The sequence below is a fragment of the Anabrus simplex genome, chromosome 2, assembly GCF_040414725.1.
Source record: "Anabrus simplex isolate iqAnaSimp1 chromosome 2, ASM4041472v1, whole genome shotgun sequence".
NCBI lineage: Eukaryota > Metazoa > Arthropoda > Insecta > Orthoptera > Tettigoniidae > Anabrus > Anabrus simplex.
This window is the reverse complement of record NC_090266.1, coordinates 607,690,493-607,714,942: the sequence shown is the minus strand read 5'-3', so window position 1 is coordinate 607,714,942 and position 24,450 is coordinate 607,690,493. Positions and strand designations below refer to the sequence as shown.

General features: G+C 39.0%; 1 protein-coding gene across 1 annotated transcript in view; it reads right to left on the bottom strand.

Annotated features, from left to right (window-relative positions):
• The window catches only part of Klp3A (kinesin-like protein 3A), a 343,005-nt gene that overhangs the window by 37,563 nt on the left and 280,992 nt on the right, over positions 1-24,450 (bottom strand). The window contains exon 18 of the mRNA XM_067139235.2: positions 9,151-9,465. Within this exon, the coding sequence (XP_066995336.2) occupies positions 9,151-9,465 (315 nt within the window). The remainder of the gene's footprint in view (positions 1-9,150; positions 9,466-24,450) is intronic.

Genomic DNA, 24,450 nt, shown 5'->3' with positions numbered 1-24,450 from the left:
TATGAAACTGGTCCTCAGGGTAGCAAACTATTATTTTTTCCCACCTCTTATTTTTGAGGTTGTGCTACAGTACGACTTAGACATGGGCTTTCTGTGGAGAAGAGATTTTTAAGGTAAGTGTTCTGTGTTCGCTTGTTTCATTTGGTGCTTTTTATGTTGTTTGTTTGTGTCTCCTTCTCCTACCCACACTTATTCAGAAACTACTACCCAACCAGCAATTATGGGGATAGTGTAGCCCTGATGTGGGCTACATTATACATAGATACATTATTGTGTACGGTAGGCTATGGTTTCAAAATGATAAGACTATTCATAGAAATAAGTACTGTTATAAGATCTAGTGTGGAGAATATGTACAAAACATATGCCAAATATGTTACGTACTATTAGAGAATGAATTCAGCAAACAATTTTAATTCTAATTAATACGTTGAGTGCTAGACCGAAATTCATGAGACTGCCGTCTAGTGCCGTGAGCTAATATCATCGATTTACTCCCTGGTGCCAAAACATTCACAGGCTCAACCAAGCAAGTGATCGCTGAAATGAAGATATATTTTTTATATATTAGGTTAACTTAGAAAGATGAAGAATGGAAAAACTGCTGGAATAGATGAAATTTCAGTGATGATAAAGGCAGCTGGAGCTGTAGGCCTGCAGTGGACATATCGGGTTCTCAGGAATGTCTGGGAGAATAAGGAGGTCCCTGAGGATTGGCAAAAAGGAATAATCATCCCAATTTTCAAGAAAGGTGATAAGAAAGTTTTGAAGAACTACAGGGGAATTACTCTAATATCCCATGTTGCTAAGATAATGGAAAGAATACTGGAAAGTAGAATAAGGTTGAGGCTTGAGAAGCAGATACAGGAAAATCAGTTTGGTTTCAGAAGTGGAAGATCAACAATAGAGCCCATTTTCATTATGAGACAACTAATGGAAAAGCATTGGGAGTACGGGAAGGATATGGTGATGACATTCATTGATATTGAAAAGGCATATGACAGTGTCCCTAAGACGAAAGTTTGGGACAGTCTGGTGCAAAAAGGAATTGGACAGGGATTAATAAAAATGATCATGGCATTGTATAAGGAATGTTGTAGTTGCGTGCAAACACAAGTTGGCAGGACAAGTTGGTTCAAAATAACTAGTGGGCTGAGACAGGGAAGTGTTCTATCACCAATCCTGTTTACAATAGTAATGGATGACATCATGAGAACAGCAAAAGCAGCATATGGAGGAAGAGAAATGAACATGATGTTATTTGCAGATGATATTGTGATTTGGGGAGAAGACGACAGGAAGGTTCAAGAACAGTTGAATGTGGTGAATGGGAAGATTGAAGAATGTGGATTGAAAATAAGTGTAGAAAAGAGTAAAACTCTTGTTATGACGAGAGGGGAGAAAGAAGGGAAAGGTCAGATTAGACTTGCAGACAAGCCCCTGGAAGTAGTGGAAACGTTTAAATACCTGGGGAGTGAATTAATGGAGAATGCTCGACTGGATGCTGAGATTAGTAAAAGGATTCAAGCTGGAAGTTGTTTCTATCATAGTGTAAGAAATATGTTATGGGACAAAGATGTGCCAATGGAAGCAAAGGATACTATGTACAAGATGTATTACGTACCCATAACAACTTACGGAGCAGAAACTTGGACAATGACAAAGAAGGATGAGAGTCGAATACAGGCAGCCGAAATGAAATTCTTGAGGAGTATGATACAGAAGAGTAGACGAGACAAAATAAGGAATGAGAAAATCCGGGAAGAAATTGGAGTGGAAAAAATGAATGATAGAATAGAGAAGAGCCGACTAAGATGGTTTGGGCACATAAAGCGAATGAGCGACGAAAGAATGCCAAAAAAGGTGATGGAAATGCAAATCCAAGGAAGGAGAGGCCGTGGACGACCTCGATTGAGATGGAAGGATACCATCCAACGCAGCATTATAGAAAGAAACCTGGACTGGGACACAGTGTTGGAGGAGGAGTGGTGGAAAGACCGAAGAAAGTGGAGAGGAACCATATTTGCCCCTACCTGGCTACAGCTGGATAAAGGGAAATGATGATGATGATTAGGTTAACTTATTATGTGTAGTAGGTCAAATATTGCAACACCATATGGGGTCGTGTTGGTCATTACGAATTGTACATGCTCACGCACCCCCATATGGGGTTGCACTTATACAGGAGTTTATGTCCCGACGCTCGGCCATACTTACATTTTCCTTTGTAGGGATATGTTATATGTTGTTGACTATGAGAGACGTGTTAGCTTGTTTATATACGGGCCGTACAAAAGTACGATTCCCAATTTTAGGTTAGGAAATTTTTGTATAAAATTTTGTTATATAAAGTAGTGCAAATCATGTAGGATGTAATATTATGCAGAGAATTTGCAGTTAGGGAAGATTAAATATGTATTTCATTTATGGTTGTATAACTTTTAATTCGGGTAACAGTCTGTACACATAGCCTAGCAGTGATGATTGTGCAACATGGGAAACAATGACTATATTGCTGAAGACGATTGAAGTAGGTTAAAAGTGTTGCAACAGGTGGCTTGGAAACCCGCAATAGCCTACAGTCGGGAAGTGTATGCTGGAGAACGTAATTCATCAATGTAGATGAAAGTGCGAGATTGCTATATGCTCAGTACTGGGTTCAAAATCACTGTAACTACATAAGCTACTTCATCTACATCATCACTGTCCGACTTGTTCAATAAATCGTCCAGACTATCTGCACTAAGTATTGTTCTGCGCAGTTTACTCATAGTGACAAAGGTAAAGGAAACTCACAACACTGCACACTTACATAAACATTCCATGGGCGAGATAGACAATGACTTTGTCACCCTACAAAGCACTCCTGACGTACCCATATGGGGTAGCGCCACAACAGGAATTGACGAATGAAAGGATAGACTATGCACTTATTTAAATAGACGGCCAACAGATGTAAGGAAGAGGATTTATACAGCTTCGAAACACACACTTACTGCGCACCCAAATGGGTTCGCAGGCACTAAGAGAGTTCAGCTAGCGACTTATCTTTCAGTGCTATATTCCTATCAGTTTTTGCTGTTCTCGATTTCGAATGAACGTACGACCCCATATGGGGACGTGAAGTTAAAAAACTTGACTACCCTCACGTACCCAAATGGGGCCGCTTGGCACTCAACGTGATTGATTTCCTTTCTTATGAGAGGGAATTGGACTTATTGCACGAAGGAATTTCTGGTGTCTTCGAATTTGAGGATTTTCGGAATCCGTTCTCACTATATGGGAATTTTGGGGTTTCTACGGCCTTGGATGTTGAAGGTTCTGGCGAAGAATTGACATTGTTTGGGAATTTGGACAGAGTTTCTGGGGTCCTTTGTCTCTTGAGCTGGCAGATGAAAAGGTACATGAAATGTCTGAAACATTTATGGAAATTGAGGAAAAATGATTTGAAACTGCACTGGGATCAAAGGAATTATACCCATAGTTTTGAACCCATTCACAGCATTCTCAGCAGATGCTGCCTTCTCCAAGTTCCACCGATCAATGGTCCCATTTGGTATCCCGTCAGCTTTCTGTTAGGATGTATTCTAAACCAGGTATCAGCCGCCAACTGCAAATACTACCTGAATGGTCCAAAGAATGTGCAGTCTAGAGGTTGCACTGCATGTGTTGAACATGGTGGCAAACAAACAGGATTACATCATTTTCCTCTGCCAAAGACACTAATCCAGAGAGTTGGTATGGCTGCAGTGCCCATCTACAATCAGCAGACTGGTTCCGGGCATGTGTTGGGGCACGTAATGGGTTTTAAACTAATGCAGGAAGAGGTCAGTAATTATGTAACCAGGTTTGGGGTTCATAAAAACTTCTGGCCCTGGAGGCAAACCATCCTCAAACTCAGCCTTCTTGTTAGACCTTTTCAAAATCATGACTGGAGGAAAAAACCATCCATCCCAAATGAGCAGGCAATTAAAGTATCTGGAGCCTTTCATTGCAATGATTTTGCTGTCTTATTGATGCAGTGTGTCAACATTGAGAGCACAGTGCCTTGTGACCCAAATCTATGGGACAGATGCTGCACCCTGCTTTCAAGACTGTATTGATGCAGAACCTCCACAACATCCAGTACTGTTCATTAAAACTACCAAATGGTAAAGAATTGAGATAAACACAGATAACAAAACAATATATTAACCCCTCAGCGCCGACCTCTATACGTGGTATAGACCCTCTTTTCTTCCGTAGCCGCCGACCTCTATACGTGGTATAGACACATACATGGTTTTGCATTTATGGCTATAGCGCGAAGAGTTTTGGAGTTGTGGATATGCAAATTGTTTTGTTTTCAAGAAGACATTTTCGGGTTAATTAGTGTTGTAAATAAGAATTGATAATCGTTAAAATGTAGTTGTTTTCACAAGGATAAGTATTTGTCAAGTAAGTCTGAGCACTAATCTCTGCTTTTTTTAAAAGTCTGTTTGCTTAATTCTCTCCCACGGAATAAAATAAAGAAATGATGATACGAGAGGTTTGTCTTTTCGCATGATGTTCTTTGCTCTAATTTTACATTAAGAGTGCCGTTTATTTATTGTATTTTGCTTTCATTTCTCAGCTTGTAATATTTTCGTAACTCTCCACGAGCGCTCTATGTAGGCGTCGGTGCTGCTTTCTGTCATACGATACGAGAACCAGTTGTTCATGGTATATATCTCGTTTGAAAGACGATGTCTTGACCTTTCATCTGAAATATGTATCGAGTTGGTTTGTTATTCCCCTCATTCAGTTTGGTCCTGCTGCTTTCGGTCCCGCTGCCGCTTCATCAGTCCGTGTGATGCGCCGCGCTCAGCCGTGGTTTGAGTGACAGTAACGTGCTTGAAATGTTGTATAATTCAGATGAAAGTTTAGTCGGAAGTAGTAGTGGCAGTATGAGTAACAGTGATAATGAAATAGATGATGTGGCTGTGGCGGATGCAACGGTAAATGATGAGAGTGACGATGAGGAGGAACCAGTACGGTACTTGGAAATTTCGTATAGGAGACTATAGATAATTATACAGGTCAAACGGGAGTTTTCAACAGTGAATTTGGATTCCTAAATTCTCTAGTAATATTCAGACAAGTCACAAGGACAAACACTGAGCAGATATCTTATCGGGTTCAGCTGATGGAAGGTTTGTTTACAAAATATGCTCGCTCGGGCGGGCGTGGAGCGGAATATTCAAGGCCGGCACGCATCAGATAATAGAGTTCCAAGGTTGCAGGAAAGACATTTTATCAGGAAATTAGCACCCAAGAGTGAGAAATCTAAACTCAGAGACTCTGTATCGTGTGTTCAAAAGACAGCGAAAACAAGACGTCGATGTACTGCTGCCAGGAGTGTGACTTGGGTCTCTGTCTCGAAGAGTGCTTCGAACTCTATCACACGAAACTAAATTGTTATGAAAATGTGAAATAATTATGTAATTATCTGCATGTACATAGTTCTTTCATAAGGAATGCCAAATTTCGTGAATATCGGGCTACCTTTGTACTTGTAGTAACGCTTTGAGTGAATCAATGTATTTTATTCGCGCGTAGTTGAAATCTCATCCGGCCGCGGGGTAGGAAGCGCTTTAAATTGCTGCGACGCTGAGGGGTTAAGGAGTCTTTAAAAGGTCTGCAAGAAAATCACTGTATGTACATGTTTAAAACCAGCAAAACATTGAGAATATACAAGAAAATATGGACACAACCCATGGAAACTATTCCTACTGAGTGAACTCAACTACTTTCAGCTCATATAGTGACATCTAGCAGCAAAGTTTCAAATCAAAGGGGGAGTGGCAAGTCTAACGCTGCAGTGCGTTACCCAGTCTTGCCTCACTAGCAAATTGATAATGTATAGAGTTACTATGCAACTTTAGACAACACCAGACAGACAAGCAGTAATTGGAGGGACATGCCAACAAGCAATAGCCTATTTAACAACTTGTAGCTACATTGTTCGCCAAATCACGCCCCTTTTAACTACGCTATATTTTAATTCATTGCTTCAAAGCTTTGGTCATTGATGTCAACAAATACATACTCAATCAACAACATCACCGGTGTCAAATGACAGCAAAAGTTCAAACTTCGTAAAGACTAAAGTTTAACCTATCACATGTTACAATCAACAAGATGACGAAATCTTAGAATTTTATACTCTTACCCTCAAAGGATAACATAAAATTTTAGCCTGATCTCATGTTTTAAACCTTAAATATCTATGACCTAATCATAATTTCTTAAGATTGAATCACAAATCATTCTTCAAGATTTTAGACAAACCAAATGTTTGTAAATATTTGAGAGCAAACTTATTCTACCATGATTTTAAATGAATATATTTTTATCAACTTTTCCACCATTAAGTTCTAGTTAATAAGGCACACTACCAATGATTCTACCTTCTATGATATTAGTAAAATAAGTTTAAGATTGTAAAATGTACAAATAGTTTTTAAGTCAATAGTTGTAAACATAAACCAATCTTTGAGATTCTAGATTGGCTGATGATGCTCTATAAGGGAGCGAAACATGTCCCGTTTATAACTTCATATTAATGGTGAAAATCTAAATGTAATAACATTTTAATGTATTGAATAGGTGGTTTATAATAAAACATTGTTTATTGTAATTAAATAGACTTTCAATACAGATTAAAACACAAGGTTAGTTACTTCCAACCTGTGATACACCCAGTGACTTAGTGAATAATTCTAAATGTACATACGTAAATAAAAATCTATCACTTTTTGCCATCAATGCCCACAGCATTATGTGACCTCGATGGTTACAGAATATCCAAGCATTGCTTGATAGCCTTGACCTGACCATCGTAAGTGTCAATGAGCAGTTGTCCAGCAAAATAAATGACTCGGAAGTGTTTCCTGACTCGCTGATATTGTTCCATAATGACCGGCCCCACTCCTGGGTAGAAGCGACATGCAACAAATACAAATTCCTTATTGGATCAATTTATCACGCCCCTAAATCATCCCCGGATATGAACGATGAACTAATCCTATCTCTCAAGCGTGTGCAACATGTACAACAAAATTACAATGCCATTTACACTGTCAGTGATTTCAACCTGGAAATTATATGATCCAGAAATGCTGCTCTGCTCCAAATAACCCCCTCGGCAATAGATTCCTTTCCGCTTTCCCTCATCAATTGGCATTTGAAGCCACGTGCATTATGCTAACAAAATGCTCAACCCTTGATCTTTTCCTCAGTAACATACCATAATTCAACCAATCCATTAATATTATTCCTGGATTCTGTGACCATCAGGCAATTCTTGCAACACTGACCCATACAAAACCATCCCCCAAACTCCATCCTAGAACAGCTTATAATTTTTCCCGAACAAACTGGAACGATCTATCCACTATAGAATCAAACCGCCTCCCTCTTCTCACCTCAAAATTCACCGGCAGTATAGACCTAAACAAGATATGGCGCAAGTCTGGAAGAAAATTTTCTTCCAATGCATAGAAAAAACCACACCAATGGTAAATATAACCAGCTTAGCGACAATATATAATATCACCAAGGAGATAGTACAAGAGATTTGAAGGAGAGACCGCCTGTTCCAAAAATGGAAAAGAAATCCAACCGACTCTGGGTGGGCAAAGTACAGGCTGAGTAGGATCAAGGTTAAACAGCCGTCAAAGATTCCTAAGATTCTTATATTCACAGTCTCAACACCAACTCCAAGGAACTGTGGAATTTTCTGAGAAGTAACGGTTGCAACAGAGCTCCATCTGTATTTAAACATAATGGTATGGCAGTCTCCACACCACAAGAAATTACAGACACCTTCAACAGAAAATTTAAAAATAACTTCTCTGCCCCTAATGAAGAAGAGAACATGCTCTATTCAAGGTGAACTACCCCTCTCTGTCCTCTAACCAACCTGTATATCTCAACAAGTGAAGTTATGGAGAGCCTTCTGCAAACAAGACCACATGCCGTGATCAGGTCTGATCGAGTGCCAGCAAGTATTCTGAAGAACTGTGCAGCCATCCTGGCTCCCTCTCTTTGCGCTTTCTTCAACCATTCCATGAATACTGGGACTGTACCTGTGGAATAGAAAGAAGTCAACGTGTCCCGGTTTTCAAAGATGGAGTCAAGGAAAATGTAGATGATTACCGCCCACTTTCGGTAACAACAGGAGTCTGTAAATGTACGGAACGTCTAGTTATTAAATATATGTTGGATTTTCTAAAGTAGAAAAACCTGTTGGAAAATATTGCATTTTTCTGTGGGGTCCGGTGAGTTGTTATCTCTTTTTTTTTTTTCTATTTGTTTTACGTCGCACCGACACAAATATGTCTTACGGCGACGATGGGAAAGGCCTAGGAACTGGAAGGAAGCGGCCATGGCCTTAATTAAGGTACAGCCCCAGCATTTGCCTGGTGTGAAAATGGGAAACCACGGAAAACCATCTTCAGGGCTGCTGACAGGGGGGCTCGAACCCACTATCTCCCGATTACTGGATACTGGCCGCACTTAAGCGACTGCAGCTATCAAGCTCGGTTCTCTTTTCTTTGAAGGATTCTTTGTTAGATACAGAAATGGCTCTATTAATTAGTGAGGAGAGGCACGGATGAGGTGAAGGTTCTTCGTCCCTATCACAGATACATCATCTTACTGGAAAGACTCGTTGGCTGAATGGTCAGCGTACTGGCCTTCGGTTCAGAGGGTCCCGGGTTAGATTCCTGGCCGGTCAGGGATTTTAACCTTCATTGGTTAATTCCAATGGCCTGGGGGCTGGGTGTTTGTGCTGTCCCCAACATCCCTGCAACTCATACACACACCACACATAACACTATCCTCCACCACAATAACATGCAGTTACCTACACATGGCAGATGCCGCCCACCCTCATCGGACGGTCTGCCTTGCAAGGGCTGCACTCGGCTAGAAATTGCCACAAGAAATTTAAAGAAAACTGGAAAGAGAATCATCTGAAATGGAGTGGTTAATGCCATTAAAAGAAAACAAAATTACAACCCCACACACACCTCTAATCAAAGACATAAAATGCAGTATTATCATGATACTTAGGACTGAGATTTCTAAATATATTATCAGGAAAATTGAATAAAGAAATATATTAACCTTAAGCCTATGAAGTCTCCGGAAAATTGGAGTCTTCTTCCAATCTGGGTCAGCAGAAGTGTCATCTTCAAAAGACACCTCTTCATCTTCCAGTACCTCTGGAGGAATCTCAGTGAAAGAAACGGAATCTCTTTTTCTTTTCTTGTGAATCTTTATTCCAGTGGATTCTTCCTTTCTAATTTCAGATAAAAGCACAGTAAATTTTTCTTCGTTTTCCTTTTCAATGCGTAAAATATCAATTTCATGGGCAGTATCTATGTCTCTGATTTGTTCCTCAAGGCTTTTTATTGTTTCTTCTGCAGCAACTTTGGAAGCCTGGAAAAGAAATTAACACTATATCGATTTTTCTCAGTGTGTTAAGAATTGACTTACATGGGATAAATAAGTCAAGATAATTATAATAAACTGTATTATGAAATCAGGAAATTATAGTTAACAAACAATGCATAACTTTGTTTCCCTGTTAAAAATATTCATATCTGAGATTTCATATACAAAATAATTTTACAGGCTCTTCATGAAAAATGAGCGAGTCAGTCCTTGTACATATTTCAGAATGAAGAAAATAGTGCTACATAACTACGAAAATCATTCATAGGAATTTTTTTCCACATTGTGCTTTACAAGGTCCTTTGAATGATAAAATGGGCCTATCTAAAGTACTATAACTCAATATATATGATTTATATGAGCAGTCAGTAAGTGAAGTTAATAGATTATATCAACAAATTTTTCTTTGTGGCATATAATCAATTCTATAATTTGACTACAGGCTCTTAAGAGGGTTTATTTTTACATTCTTAGCCCTCTTTTATGTTACCACATTTTAGGTTTTTGAGTCGTTTATAATCATTTTTGTTGGTGCCCTCAGATTCCCTGTGCTTGCAATGCATTAAAATCCTGAAATTTACATTTGCGACACTTTCTGCTTCCCGCCATTTATGTCACGTCAGGCTATTCGAGACAAGAAAAGAATCAAAGTAAATAGGTGACGCAACCAACCTATAACGCTTTGTGTAACCACAGCATGATGACCAAACCAGACAGAACACACTTTGAGACAACATATAGTTGAAACTAGCCGATTACGAATATCAGGAGAAGCTACGCGAAGTGTATGACAACTCTGATGAGCAGATTGCCTACTCGACAAATTTACGCAAAACACCTGACAATTCTGATGAGCAGGTTGCCTGACCAACAAATTTATTCTTGTATATATGTATGGATGTGTTTTTAGGATGGGGGTCTATCTGAATTTTTTTTTTTTTGCAAGTTGCTTTACGTCGCGCCGACACAGATAGGTCTTATGGCGATGATGGGACAGGGAAGGGCTAGGAGTGGGAGGGAAGCGGCCGTGGCCTTAATTAAGGTGCAGCCCCAGCATTTGCCTGGTGTGTAAAAATGGGAAACCACGGAAAACCATCTTCAGGGCTGCCGACAGTGGGGTTCGAACCTACTATCTCCCGAATACTGGATACTGACCGCAATTAAGCGACTGCAGCTATCGAGCTCGGTTATCTGAAATTAGGGTGGCCAGTTTTGCATGGGCAAAATACAGACATGATAAACAGACGAACAGAGTACGTCATATGGATGGAAGATCAACACCATATTGGAGCATGGAGAGGCTTTTTTTTTTGTTTGGGAAATGCACATAAATTGGCCATTTTCTTGGCATCGAAAATTTCAGCACATCCAATGGCTGGATCGACCGATTTAGGAAAAGGCATAACAAACTGTTTGTGGGGAATCAAACACAGTTAGTGATGAAACTGTGGAAGAGTGGATCAATGGAAGATTACAGGAGCTGACCAACAAGTACAAACCCAGGAACATTTTTAACCTGGGCTGTTTTACAGTGTGTTGCCCAGCAAAGGCGATAAATGCCATGGTGGGAAAACAGCAAAATGAGGTTCACAGTGATGTTGGGAGCCAATGCTGATGGGTCTGGAAAGCTCCACTCCTTTGTGATAGGGAAATCTAAAAAGCCTTGTTGCTTCAAGAATGTGCAATCATAACCAACTGCTTATGATAACCATAATGCTTGGATGACCTCAGACCTTTCTTGACTGTAGTTAGCTGCTCTCGATTACAGAATGTGAGTGCAAAATAAGAAGATCCTTCTTTTCATTGACCATTGTCCTGCACATCCTGTGGATGTTAATTTGAGGAACGTACGTACAGTTAGAATTTCTGCCTGCTAACTGCACAAGCAAACTGCAGCCTATGGATTTAGGTATTATACACTCCTTTATGTTTTTATAGGAGGAACCTGGTGCAGCATATTTTATCCCTTAAGGATGCTGGAAAGGATCCAGCATCACTGGAAGTTTTAAACTTGGATGCGCTTCGCTTCATTGCAAAGTCTTGGAAAGCTGTGAAGCAGACTACGATCTCAAATTGTTTCTTGAAAACATGATTCTTCAAGAATCATCCCAACTCTTGCCTGCCAGTCAAACTGCACTACTGAGGATTTTCTTCAGGTGGATGATTCTGTGATAACTGCAGAGGAACAAAAGAGCATCCGAGTCTCCCACCAGTGACAATGAAGAAGAAGATGAGCACAGTGAAGTGATGCCTACCAGTGCTAAGGCAAGTGCAGCAGTAGACACTTTCTGTAGATATCTGTCATCTGAAGAAGGGGGTGAAAATAATTTTTATAACCTTTAAGAACTTGAAGAACAAATAGAGGACATTAGAAATAAGAACTGTAAACCGAGATCGAAATAAATAATACAAACCCCATAAACAAAAGTGATATTCAATCAAATAAAAGAGTCATGACAATTGAACTTCTATTCAAATTTAATACTTCTCACTCAACAAAAATCACTAAAATGGCGACGATGGGACAGGAAAGGGCTAGGAGTGGGAAGGAAGTGGCCATGGCCTTAATTACGGTACAGCCCCAGCATTTGCCTGGTGTGAAAATGGGAAACAACAGAAAACCATCTTCAGGGCTGCCTACAGTGGGGTTCGACCCACTATCTCCTGAATACTGGTTACTGGCCGCACTTAAGCGACTTCAGCTATCGAGCTTGGTCATTCTAAGAAAGATAACCAGATTAAAATTATATACTGTATTACACAATATTTTAACTACCTACTGGTACCCTTCTCATGGTCAGTGGATGAGTAGAATTACAAAGGCAGTGTAGTGTCAACAGTTAATTACAATGGATCTTTATTTGAAGTACTGTAATAGAATTAAGATTACAATACTCTATCATAGCTGCCAACTTAAAGAAATCAAAAATAGGAAGATTTTTTAATTCTTGGATTTCATCACATATATTGCGCCATGGTCTAAGTGAAAAAAGACAGGGTAAAAGGCATACATATCTACAGTTACAAGAAAATGTACCTAATCACTCTCATTTATGATGCATACATACGAATAATAATACAGTCGAGCCTCGATATCTCGAACCCATTACTCGAATTTTCAGTATCTCAAAGTAACTTAAATTTTCTGGCCGTTTGTCCTATTCTTCACATGCACTTATTTCTCTATTACTCGAAATTCGGTTACACAAATTTCTCTATTTCTCGAAGCAAACATTTCCTCCCTTGAAGCAAAAAATACTCTGTAACTCAAATTTTGTGCAATATTCACTGTGCAATATGGCATTTGTGGTTTGTGAGGAACAGTTAACAAGTAGAGAAAGGGTTTCAGTGAAGCTGGGAACTAATATGATGGGAACCGAAAAACTCAAACTGCTAGTGATCGGAAAATCGGCAAAGCCTTGCTGTTTCTCAGGTGTCAATTACCGGTCACGTACGAAAGCAAGCCCAGAAGTCGCGGATGACAAGATTCATTTACGAAACTCGGCTGCGTGGTAGTGACAAGAAGTTTCAACGTGAAGGGAGGAAAGGTTAACCGCAACAAACAGAAGAGACTAACGGATTTTTTTTCCAAAGGTGTTAACGGAGCTATGTTTCTTGTTTCACTACCGTATGTACTGTATTCTGTCTTCTAAAAAGTTTAATAAGTGTTATCATTAAAGTGATGCTGTAAAACAGAGTTTCTTTGTATATTTTAAGTACTGTTAAAAATAATGTATTCAGTAAAAGCCCATAGATACACATGATTCAGTTATGTGCTATACATGCTCAAAAACAGTGTTCTCTGTATCTTGAAATTTCAATAACTCAAAATAAAATTTATCTCCTGAGATGATTCGAGATTCCACTGTATTTATATCACACCAACACACGCAAAAAAAACGCATAATAGTTTCCTTTATTAGCCTGTAAAATGAACGGAAATTTAATTTTATAGGTATCTCTGAACACTTGGAGTTAACGTTTGTTAGGTTTCTTGGTCATAACGTGAAGAGAAAATACCAGAAACTGTCATTGATCCAACTCCCTGAAATACATTCAACTCATTAAAATTATGAAGTAAGAATAAACGAAAATGCACTGAAATACGCGAAACCACCACATACAAAACAGATCGGTATGTCAAATGGGACATTAGAAAGCATGCCAATTTTAAACTTGAAAAGATACTAAAAAAAGAAAGTAACCTTAGATAAGAAATTCAATAATCTCAAATCTGGAGAAAAAACAAAAAACTTACACAGAAAAAAAACACAGTAAAATTCCTAATAAAGGGCAAATTCTAAATAACAACAACAACAACAACAACAACAATAATAATAATAATAATAATAATAATAATAATAATAATAATAATAATAATAATAATAAAGCTGAACAAATCTTTCACCCACCACTTAGAAATTTAATAGACATACATTTTGAAGATAAAGTATTATAGATCCTTAGCAAAGGCCCCAAACATAACTGGTCAAGTCCCTATAAGCAAAAAGGATATTACACTACTACTGCAGACACAGAGCAAAAAGGTACAAAATGCCTTGCTCAAGTCAGAGGAAAGAAACATAAACAGCTTTCCTTCACGAGATGTATTGGGATTCATGTTTCTGGGAACTGGTGAGTCACATTTGGGAGAACATTGCCATTCTTTTGATGATGATGGGGAGGAGGAATCGTAAACACTCTTCATTTGTTTGTCATCAGATCTACTGTGCCTTGCTTTGGGAATAGTAAAAAATAAAAAAAAGATGAACTGGCAGAAATATTTGGAGCACACACTACCAGTTAATCTTTTTTTTTTACTGGATCTTTACCCCACTCATAATGATGCTCTTGTAGTTGTCTTAGTGGAAATATAAGGTCTACTGTGGACCTTCCTGATCTGAAGCCATACTGCTCTTCTGTTAACTTCTCTTCCACCCTCTTTCTGATTCTATTCTCCAGAATCTTCTCAAACACCTTTGCACAGTGACGTATCAATGTGACTCCCTTATAGTTCTTAAAATCTTTCCTATTCCCCTTCTTCCAGCCTTCAGAGGTCTTCCTCTCCTTCCATACTACTTTCAACACACGATAAAGCCACTGTTTCCCTACCTCTCCTGCTGCCTTTAACATCTCAACACTCACTTCATTACAACCTGGGGCTTTCCCTCCTTTCATCTTGTCCAGTGCTACCTCCACTTCTCCCCATGTTAAGTCTTTTTGTTTTTCCGTGTTTCTTCCTTCCTTCCTTCCTTCCTTCCTTCCTTCCTTCATGCTTTTACTTTCCTCCTCAATGCATCCTTCTGGGTTTAGTAAATCTTCGAAATACTTGTTCTACATTCCTTTGAGTTTCTCTTTTTCCTGCACTTCATTTCCATTTTTATCTATCATTATAGCATCTTCCCTCATGACTCTCCTCTTACTCTTGATCATTCCATACAGCACTTGTTTATTTCCTTTGCTATCTTCTTCCATCAAGTTTGTCCACTTTATCAACCATTTTTTCTTCTCCTCTGTTACAACCTTTTTAGCTTCTTTCTTTTTTTGGTCTTATATTCTTGTCTTGTCTCCATTGTCCTCTGTTGAAACCACACTCTAAAAGCTTTATTCTTCTCCCAACTGCCACTTTGACTCTGCCGTTCCACCATGGGGTCTCCTTGCATCTTTCCCTGGTACTAGTTCTCCCACAAACATCCTCTGCAGTTTTTACTAATGCCCTCTTGTGCCTTTCCCATTCCTCCTCTCATGGTTTTGCGTCATCTGTTGGTAAGTTTAACTTATTTTTTCCTGGTATTCTCCCTTGTTTTCTCATCCAGTTTCCATATTTTGATATGTCTTTCTCAGTAGAAAACCTCTCTTTCAAAATAATTTGATATTCTTTTCCTGTTCTAAATTTTGGATAGATTAACTAATCTCCTCATACATTTGTTTGATCCCTCAATAACATGATTTAAGTTAGGCATATTATGTTTGTGTGGTATAGTATGAAAAATTACATCAATCATTAAGGATCTGCATTTAGGGCTGTTATTCATGTGGCAGATTCCCTAGCAATTGTTTACCTAAACTCTTCTGAAATATTTTCCAAGAATTTAGAAATTTATCAAACATTTCCCGTGATAAATCATTATAATTCCTCAATCCTAGTCCTATAAATGAATCATCATCATCATCATCATCATCATCACCGGCTCAACAACCGACTGTGGGCCTTGGCCTTTCTCAGAAGTTTTTGCCTATCTTTCCTGTTCAGTGCCATGCTCCTCCGGTTCTTAAATCCTAGGATCCTGATGTCGTAACGCATGCATTCTTCCCACCTCAGCTTCAGTCTTCCACCTTTTTGGGATCCTTCTGGCAATATATTAAATATCTTCATCACTCTATAATAATTGGCATGAAGTACATGTACAGCCCACTCTAGCATCCTGATCTTGATAATTTTAACAATGTTGGATTCATTAAATAACCTGTTAATCTCATGGCTGTACTGTCTTCTCCATACTGCATTTCCTTCTACTGGCCCAAAAATGCATTTCAAAACTTCTTCTCATGAAGATACCAAGCTGTCTTTCATCAGATTTTGACAGAGGCCATGTTTCAGAAGGAACCTGTTAATCTCATGGTTGTATTATCTCCTCCATACTGCATTTCCTTCTACTGGCCCAAAAATGCATTTCAAAATTTTTTCTCACAAAGATACCAAGCTGTCTTTCATCAGATTTCAACAGAGGCCATGTTTCAGAACGATCTGTTTGTACAGATCTCACTATGAATTTGTAGATAATTATTTTTGCTTTCCTCTTCAGCAGGCGAGACTTCAGATGACTTTTTAAGGCCATAAAAATACCTATTTGCATGGAGAATCATTTCGTGGAATTCATCACTAACATTATTTTTATAAACGACCTTATATCCCAAGTAGGTGAAGCTGTGTACAACTTCAAAAATTTATGAGCCAATTTTGATGTATGGAGATCTTTGTGCATAATTTTTCTTAGTCACAGGCACACACACACACAGTCTTATCGTCATTAATATGCAGATTCCTATTTCTTGCTGCCTTTTCCAGGTTAGTAAAGGCCTCATTCACAGCTTGTGGTGTTATTGCTATGATATCAATATTACCTGCATACACTAAAATCTGGACTGATTTATAGGAGATATTGCCTGTTATGTTAATTGCACGAATCTTGCTATTTGCTTTACATCGCACCGACACAGATAGGTCATATCCCTTTCAGACCTGAAAGAAAACTGGAGGTGTGAATTTTTGTTTGTACGTCAAGAACTGACTAAAATGCTCCTCAATACACATATTATAGTTTATTTTACAAAATAAAAACTAACATCCGAAAAACAGGACCCACACAATTGTGCGTATCAAAATTCAAAACCTCGTTGTATCACGTACGATGGTGTAGCTTCAAAATTTACGTTCACTAACCAATGTACACACTTCATTGAATATATTCCGGTGTTCAGTAAAGCTTCTAGATTAATATAAACGCAGTAAATAAATACTTACTTTCGGCACTACTGCTTCCTGCCATCTCGCCGATCAACTGTGCTTTTTAAACTCTTCTTCCTTCGCCCTGGCGGTCAAGCGCATACTAAAATCAATTGAAATACACGCCACGTGTCCTACACAATCACTACAGTCGGGTGTAGCGCCGAAAAAACATCAAATACGGTCAGGGATAACTAAAATACGAACCCGCACAATTGTGCGTACTCGGTCTGAAAGGGTTATGGCGATGATGGGATAGGAAAGGCCTAGGAAGTGGAAGGAAGCGGCCAGGGCTGCCGACAGTAGGGCTCGAACCCGATATCTCCCGATTACTGGCTACTGGCCGCACTTAAGCGACTGCAGCTATCGAGCTCAGTGCAAGAATCTTGAACCAACTTCTCTAATGCAATATTGTACAGCCTATCTATCTATCTATCTATCTATCTATCTATCTATCTATCTATCTATATAATAAGAGTTCTCTCTGTACATTGCTTAGAATTTAAAAATAATGGTACTTCTGTATCGGTCGTATCCACAGTAACCAGGAACAGCCCTTTTTCATTTTCTGTCATCTCTGTCTGTACAGGGCAATTCAAAATGATCGACCCGATTTCATAAATTTATTCTGTGAAATCTAATAAACATATCGTAATGTGAGACGTGCTAAGAACGATAAACTCTCAAAGTTTTTTCAGTCATATCACAAGTGTTCTATGTGAGCACCTCGCGTAACACGACATACATTAAGGCGATAGTCTATCTCCTGCCAAACGTTGTGTAGTGTGTCGCGGCCAATCTCTGCTATGGCTGCTGTGATGCGGGCACGAAGGTCGTCCAATGTTAGTGGAAGAGGTACGTAAACATGATCCTTTACAAAACCCCACAAGAAGAAATCACATGGGATTCAGTCGGGGGAACGCGGTGGCCAACGAATGAGAGCTCGATCCTCCTGAGATGCACGACCCATCCAGCGTTGTGGCAATGTCTCGTTGAGATGGCTCCGAACGTTGCCATGGTAATGCGGAGGGGCACCATCCAGTTGAAGGATGAAATCTGCACTATCCTCTTCGAGCTGTGGCAGGACCCATTGTTGCAACATATCAAGAAAAACATTTCCTGCCACAGTAGGTTCAATGAAGGATAAGGGTCCATAAACCTTCTCATGGGAAATGGCACAAAACACATTCATCTTGGGAGAATCGTGTTGGTGTTCCACAACTTGATGGGGATTAGAAATTCCCCAGATCCTTACGTTATGTCTATTCACAGTCCCGGAAAGGTGAAAAATCTTTTATTAAATCAAGAACCTGCAAAGTTGGGGTCAGAAGGACAGCGCCTCAACCGTCTGAGCCAATTTTATAGTTTTACTGGACCGACTATGATAATAGAATTACTGAATTTAGACTTTTCTTGATTAATCCATATCAACGCCAAACATTGCTAACATAGAAATCTTGTTCAATCGTCTTAAGTGGCGAAGGTTTTTTGTCATGATTTTCTTAAGGTGTAAAACCGTGTGTTCATCGACGGACCGACCAATCAACCACTACTAATCTGAATTTAGGGCAGTCGCCCAGGTGGCAGATTTCCTACCTGTTGTTTTCCTAGCCTTTTCTTAAATGATTGCAAAGAAATGGAAATTTATTGAACATCTCCCTTGGTAAGTTATTCCAATCCCTAACTCCCCTTTCTATAAATGGATATTTGCCCCAATTTGTCCTCTTGATTTCCAACTTTATCTTCATATTGTGATCTTTCCTACTTTTAAAGACACCGCTAAAAACTTATTCGTCTAACAATGTCATTCAAAGCCATCTCTCCACTGACTGCTTGGAACATACCACTTCGCCGAGCAGTTCGTCTCCTTTCTCTCAAGTCTTCCTAGCCCAAACTGCAACATTTTTTTTAACACTACTCTTTTCTTGTAAATCACCCAAAACAAATTGAGTTGCTTTTCTTTGTATTTTCTCCAGTTCTTGTGTCAGTAATCCTGGTGGGGGTCCCATACACTGGAACCATACTCCAGTTGGGGTCTTACCAGAGACTTATACATCCACTCCTTTACATCCATACTACAACCCCTAAATACTCTCATAACCATGTGCAGAGAACTGTACCCTTTATTTACAATCCCATTTGTGTGATAACTCCAATGAAGATTTTTCGTTATATTAACACCTAGGTATTTACAATGATCCCCAAAAGGAACTTTCACCCCATCAAGGCAGCAATTAAAACTGCAAGGACGTTTCCTATTTGTGAAACTCACAACCTGCCTTTTAACCCCATTTATCATCATACCATTGCCCACTGTCCATCTCACAACATTATCGAGGTTATTCTGCAGTTTCTCACAATCTTGTAACTTCCCATCAACGCAGCAATTAAAACTGCAAGGACTTTTCCTATTTGTGAAACTCACAACCTGCCTTTTAACCCCATTTATCATCATACCATTGCCCACTGTCCCAGAGTCCTGCAGACAGGCCCAGCCCATGAGCTGCTTCAGCGGTAAGCTGCAATGGGCTTTGAAAGGCTCGAACATAAGAAAACCGTGATGTCATCGCACGGGCCGGTCTGGGCCAGCGCTCTGTCATTCATACGCGGTGAGCCAAGGACAGCGCTGTTGTAGTTCTATGGGCTGACTGCTTCAATATGTACCGTGTACTGCGTGTCAGCGGAGTTCGTTGCTTACAGTCGAGTGGAGCCGATCAAATTTGCTGTGGTTTTCAGTTTGACTTCTCCGTCCATCCTGTTATCGGAAACGAATGTGGACTGTAGTTCCAAAAGAAAAGAACCGGTGGCAAAAAATCGTGAAGAAAAAAAAAAGAAGGAACAAACGAACTAAAAACCGCACAATACAAGACTTCTGAACCGGATCCTAAACTTAAAAGTCGTATTTGGTTGGTATTCAAGCTTGCAGTTGACGGTGATGGGAAAGACGATCTGCAGTGAACTTTATGTACACACCAGCAGTTACCCGTGGCTTCTCGCATGGATTTCCTAATTTGATAAAAGTAATCGTTCCTCGGTACTGTACTATGACATTATCTGAAAATCCCTGAAGTATAAAACCTCACTGAAAAATTGAGTTTCATTTACCCCAGAAACTTTTTGTAAACCAAGTGTGTGGTATTGCCTTTTGGGGCTGAGATGACCATGCGACATAGAGTTGTACACGTGAGAACGTCTTCTCTCAAGTAAAAAAAAAAAAAAAAAAAAAAAAAAAAAAAAAAAAAAAAAAAAAAAAAAAATTCTTTATTTTTAAAGGAGATTACAGATACATATTTCCACATCTGTAACATCTTCAGGTTCTGAGATATATGTATCCGCATAAAAAGAATTCAGCCCCTTTATCAGCCCTTCCTCCACCCCCACCTACGTGGATTTTCCGAAAACAAAAAAGAGTGACATGTTTATTTATTTTTAAAGGACATTCCAAGTACTAAGTTCCATGTCTAAAGTTTTTGACGTACACTGTAGATATACCGGTACTCATTTTAAAAATTCACCTGCTTTTTCAATTCTTTTCAGTCCGTTAAGTGATTTTCCGAAAAAAGAAAACGTGTTTATTGATAAAGGAGCTGCCAAATACCAATTATAACGACAGTAACATCTTCAGTTCTTGAGATATTTGTATCCTCATGAAAAGAATTCAACACCTATTTCAACAATCCCCCCCTCCGAAGTTAATTTTTTTAATTTTTAAAGGCGTTTTCAAATACCCATTTTCACGCCTGCAACATCTTTAGGTTTTTTAGATATAAGTATCCCCATACAAATAATTCAACTAATATTTCAGTCCTTTCATCCCCCCTTAAGTGGATTTTCCAAAACCAAAAAATACGTATTTCGTTATTCTTAAAAGAGACTCTAAATACCAATTTTTACGTCTGTAGCAACTTCAGTTTTTGAGATATCAGTACCCTAATAATATTAATTCAACCTTCTTTTCAGCCCCCCCCCCCCCACGTTAAGTGGTTTTTCAAAAAACAAAATACCTGTTTTTATTTTTAAAATATTAAAAAAATCAATTTTCACGCCTGTAACATGTTAAGTGTTTGAGATATACTGTAGATATGCTCGTCTTAAGAATTCTCGCCAGCCCACATGTCAGTCTTTCACCCACCCCCCTCCTTAAGTGTCTTTTCGAAAACAAAATAATACATGTCTATTTTTAAAAGAGATTATAAATACCACTTCAAGACTGTAACATGTTAAGTTTTCGAGATATATTGTACATATGCTCAAGGATTACGTGTACAAATTTTGGTTGGCAGCTATGCCCAAACGTACACGCATAATCTCGCTGCTATAGAATCCTGGAGCCGGGCTGAGTGGCTCAGACGGTTAAGGCGCTGGCCTTCTAACCCCAAGTTGGCAGGTTCGATCCTGGCTCAGTCCGGTGGTATTTGAAGGTGCTCAAATACGACAGCCCCATGTCGGTAGATTTACTGGCACGTAAAAGAACTCCTGCGGGACTAAATTCCAGCACCTCGGCGTCTCCGAAGACCTTAAAATGTAGTTAGTGGGACGTAAAACAAATAACATTATTATTATTATTATTAGAATCCTGGAGCTGGCGTTGCCATGGTTACGGCAGTTCATTTCCTTATCCGATTCCGAGATCAGGGGTAGTGTGGCGCAGATATCGCCATAACGGTCGGTTTTAGGGCCTTAAAACATGGTTTTCGGGCCCATAGAGCCTTAAAACATGGTTTTCGGGCCCATAGGGCTTACCGAGATTTGTTCCTTGGGTCAAGGGGCTTAAAATGAGCTTAGTCTCGTCTTTGCACGACAATTTCGATATTTCGCCTATATTAGCCTATTATTTATATATCTCCCCCGCCTCGAATTGTTTTGAAAATAAAATACAGCCCATGTCTCCCAGGGATAATGTATATTTACATTAATAAAAAGATTTTTGGAATTGGTCCAGTAGTTTCTGAGATTACCCTCCAGATATACACAAACTAACACAATTCGTGCTCTCTCTTTATTATATTAGTATAGATTAAAGGAGTCAAACTGATTTTGTCTTTTTATAATTAGATATAGAACCTACGATGAACGAGAATGTGCTTGAATGACGACCATTCTAATGTTTCCGTGTCATTAGACTCCACGACTATGCAACATCCTGCCAAAGTAATGAAGTTTTCTTTGTGGATTGACATTCACGATGCTCCTATTCAAACAGATGAGCTGGAAAGATATTTAAAGCAAAATTGTGGAGTGGAAGAAGATGGATATAGCGTCCTATTGGAGAACAAACGGACAAAACTATTCAAAATTTCACCAGATCGGTAAGAAAGTAATATGTATGCAAGCATCAAGTTCAGCTTCAGAAATAAATTTCAGTTCAGCGGGCTTCATTCTCTTCTACAACCAGACAATTGCTGATGCTCTTCTTTTCATTCACAGTAATTCCATTCCACCACCATTAACAATGACCAACAAACTTCGCACACTAAGTAAAAGCTATGTTCAGGTTTGTTTTTATTGTTGGCATATTGCACGTCATTTCTGTTTGTATTTTATTTTGAGGTAAATGTGAATGAAGTCCTATGAATATGCTTCATGTTATTTAGATTCATTTTCAGTTAACTTGGTGTCAATTGCAAACGAATATTAGTTTATAATAAAGTTTCTGTTTGTTTTCAATTATTATTATTATTATTATTATTATTATTATTATTATTATTATTATTACAGTGCAGGAGAAATCTCTACCCTTTAATTTCCAAATGCAATTAGCCTACTGTAAAATATGTTATTAGCGCATAGGAATTCGTAGAGTGAATGATCCGAATAGTAGTGTGACGTGAACATTTCGTTGTGCACAGCGCACGTTATTGTGGATAACTACTCAAGGTTATTCCACGGAGCCTGCCCAGTGCGGTGGGCCGCATGAGCCCAGTGCTGTGGGCCAGTACGCTGCCGTGTCAGAAAGAGAAAGGCACTGCACAGGCTGGGCTGCCGGAGCCCGTGGGTTCGAAGTGCTGCACGGTGAGTCTGGTTGCAGGAGTCTGCACTGTCCATCTCACAACATTATCGAGGTTATTCTGCAGTTTCTCACAATCTTGTAACTTATTTATTACTCTATACAGAATAACATCATCTGCAAAAAAGCCTCATCTCTGATTCCACTTTTTTTTCATGTTGCTTATATATATACATACAAGAAAGCATGAAGGTCCATTAATAATGCCTTGAGGAATTCCCCTCTCAATTATTACAGGGTCAGATAAATCTTCGCCTACTATAATTCTCGGAGTTTTCTAGAACTATAGCCACTCATTCAGTCACTCTTTTGTCTAGTCTAATTGTTCACTCATATTTGCCAGTAGTCTCCCATGATCCACTCTACCAAATGCCTTAGATAGGTCAATCACAATACAGTCCATTTGACCTCCTGAATCCAAGATATCTGCTATATCTTGCTGGAATCCTACAATTCAGTGGAATAACTCTTCCTAAACCCAAACTGCCTTGTATCGAACCAGTTATTAATTTCGCAAACATGTCTAATATAATCAGAAAGAATGCCTTCCCAAAGCTTACATGCAACGCATGTCAAACTTACTGGCCTGTAATTTTCAGCTTTATGTCTATCACCCTTTCCTTTATACACAGGGGCTACAATAGCAACTCTCCATTCATTTGGTATAGCTCCTTCATGCAAACAATAACCAAATAAGTACTTCAGATAAGGTACTATATCCCAACCCACTGCCTTTAGTATAACCCCAGAAATCTTATCAATTCCAGCTGCTTTTCTAGTTTTCAAAATTTGCATCTTATTCTACATGTCGTCATTATCATAGGCAAATTTTAATACTTCTTTAGTGTTAGTCACTTCCTGTATCTGGACATCATCCTTGTAACCAACAATCTTTACATACTGCTGACTGCGTACTTCTGTCTTTTGAAGATCCTCGCATACATACACCCCTTGCTCATGAATGATTGCTAGAATGTCCTCCCTGGAACCTGTTTCTGCCTTGAGCTACCTGTACATACCTTTCCATTTTTTACTACAATTTGTATGACAGCCAATTACGCTTGCCATAATGTTATCCTTAGCTGACTTCTTGGCTAGATTCAATTTCCTAGAAAGTTCCTTAAATTTCTCCTTACTTCCACAGCCATTTCTAACTCTGTTTCTTTCCAACCTGCACCTTCTTCTTAGCCTCTTTACTTCTCTGTTATAATATAGCGGCCATTCCTTACCACCTTTAAACGTACACACCTGTTTTCACGTTCCTCAACAATTACTTTAAACCCATCCCGGAGTATATTTACATTTTTACTAACCGTTTTCCGCCGATCACAGTTACTTTTAAAAAACTCCCTCATGCCTGTTTTATTAGCCATATGGTACTACATAATAGTCGTACCTTTAAGACCTTCCTTTCTATCACATTATCTTCCGAATTTACATTTGGTAAATTGCGATC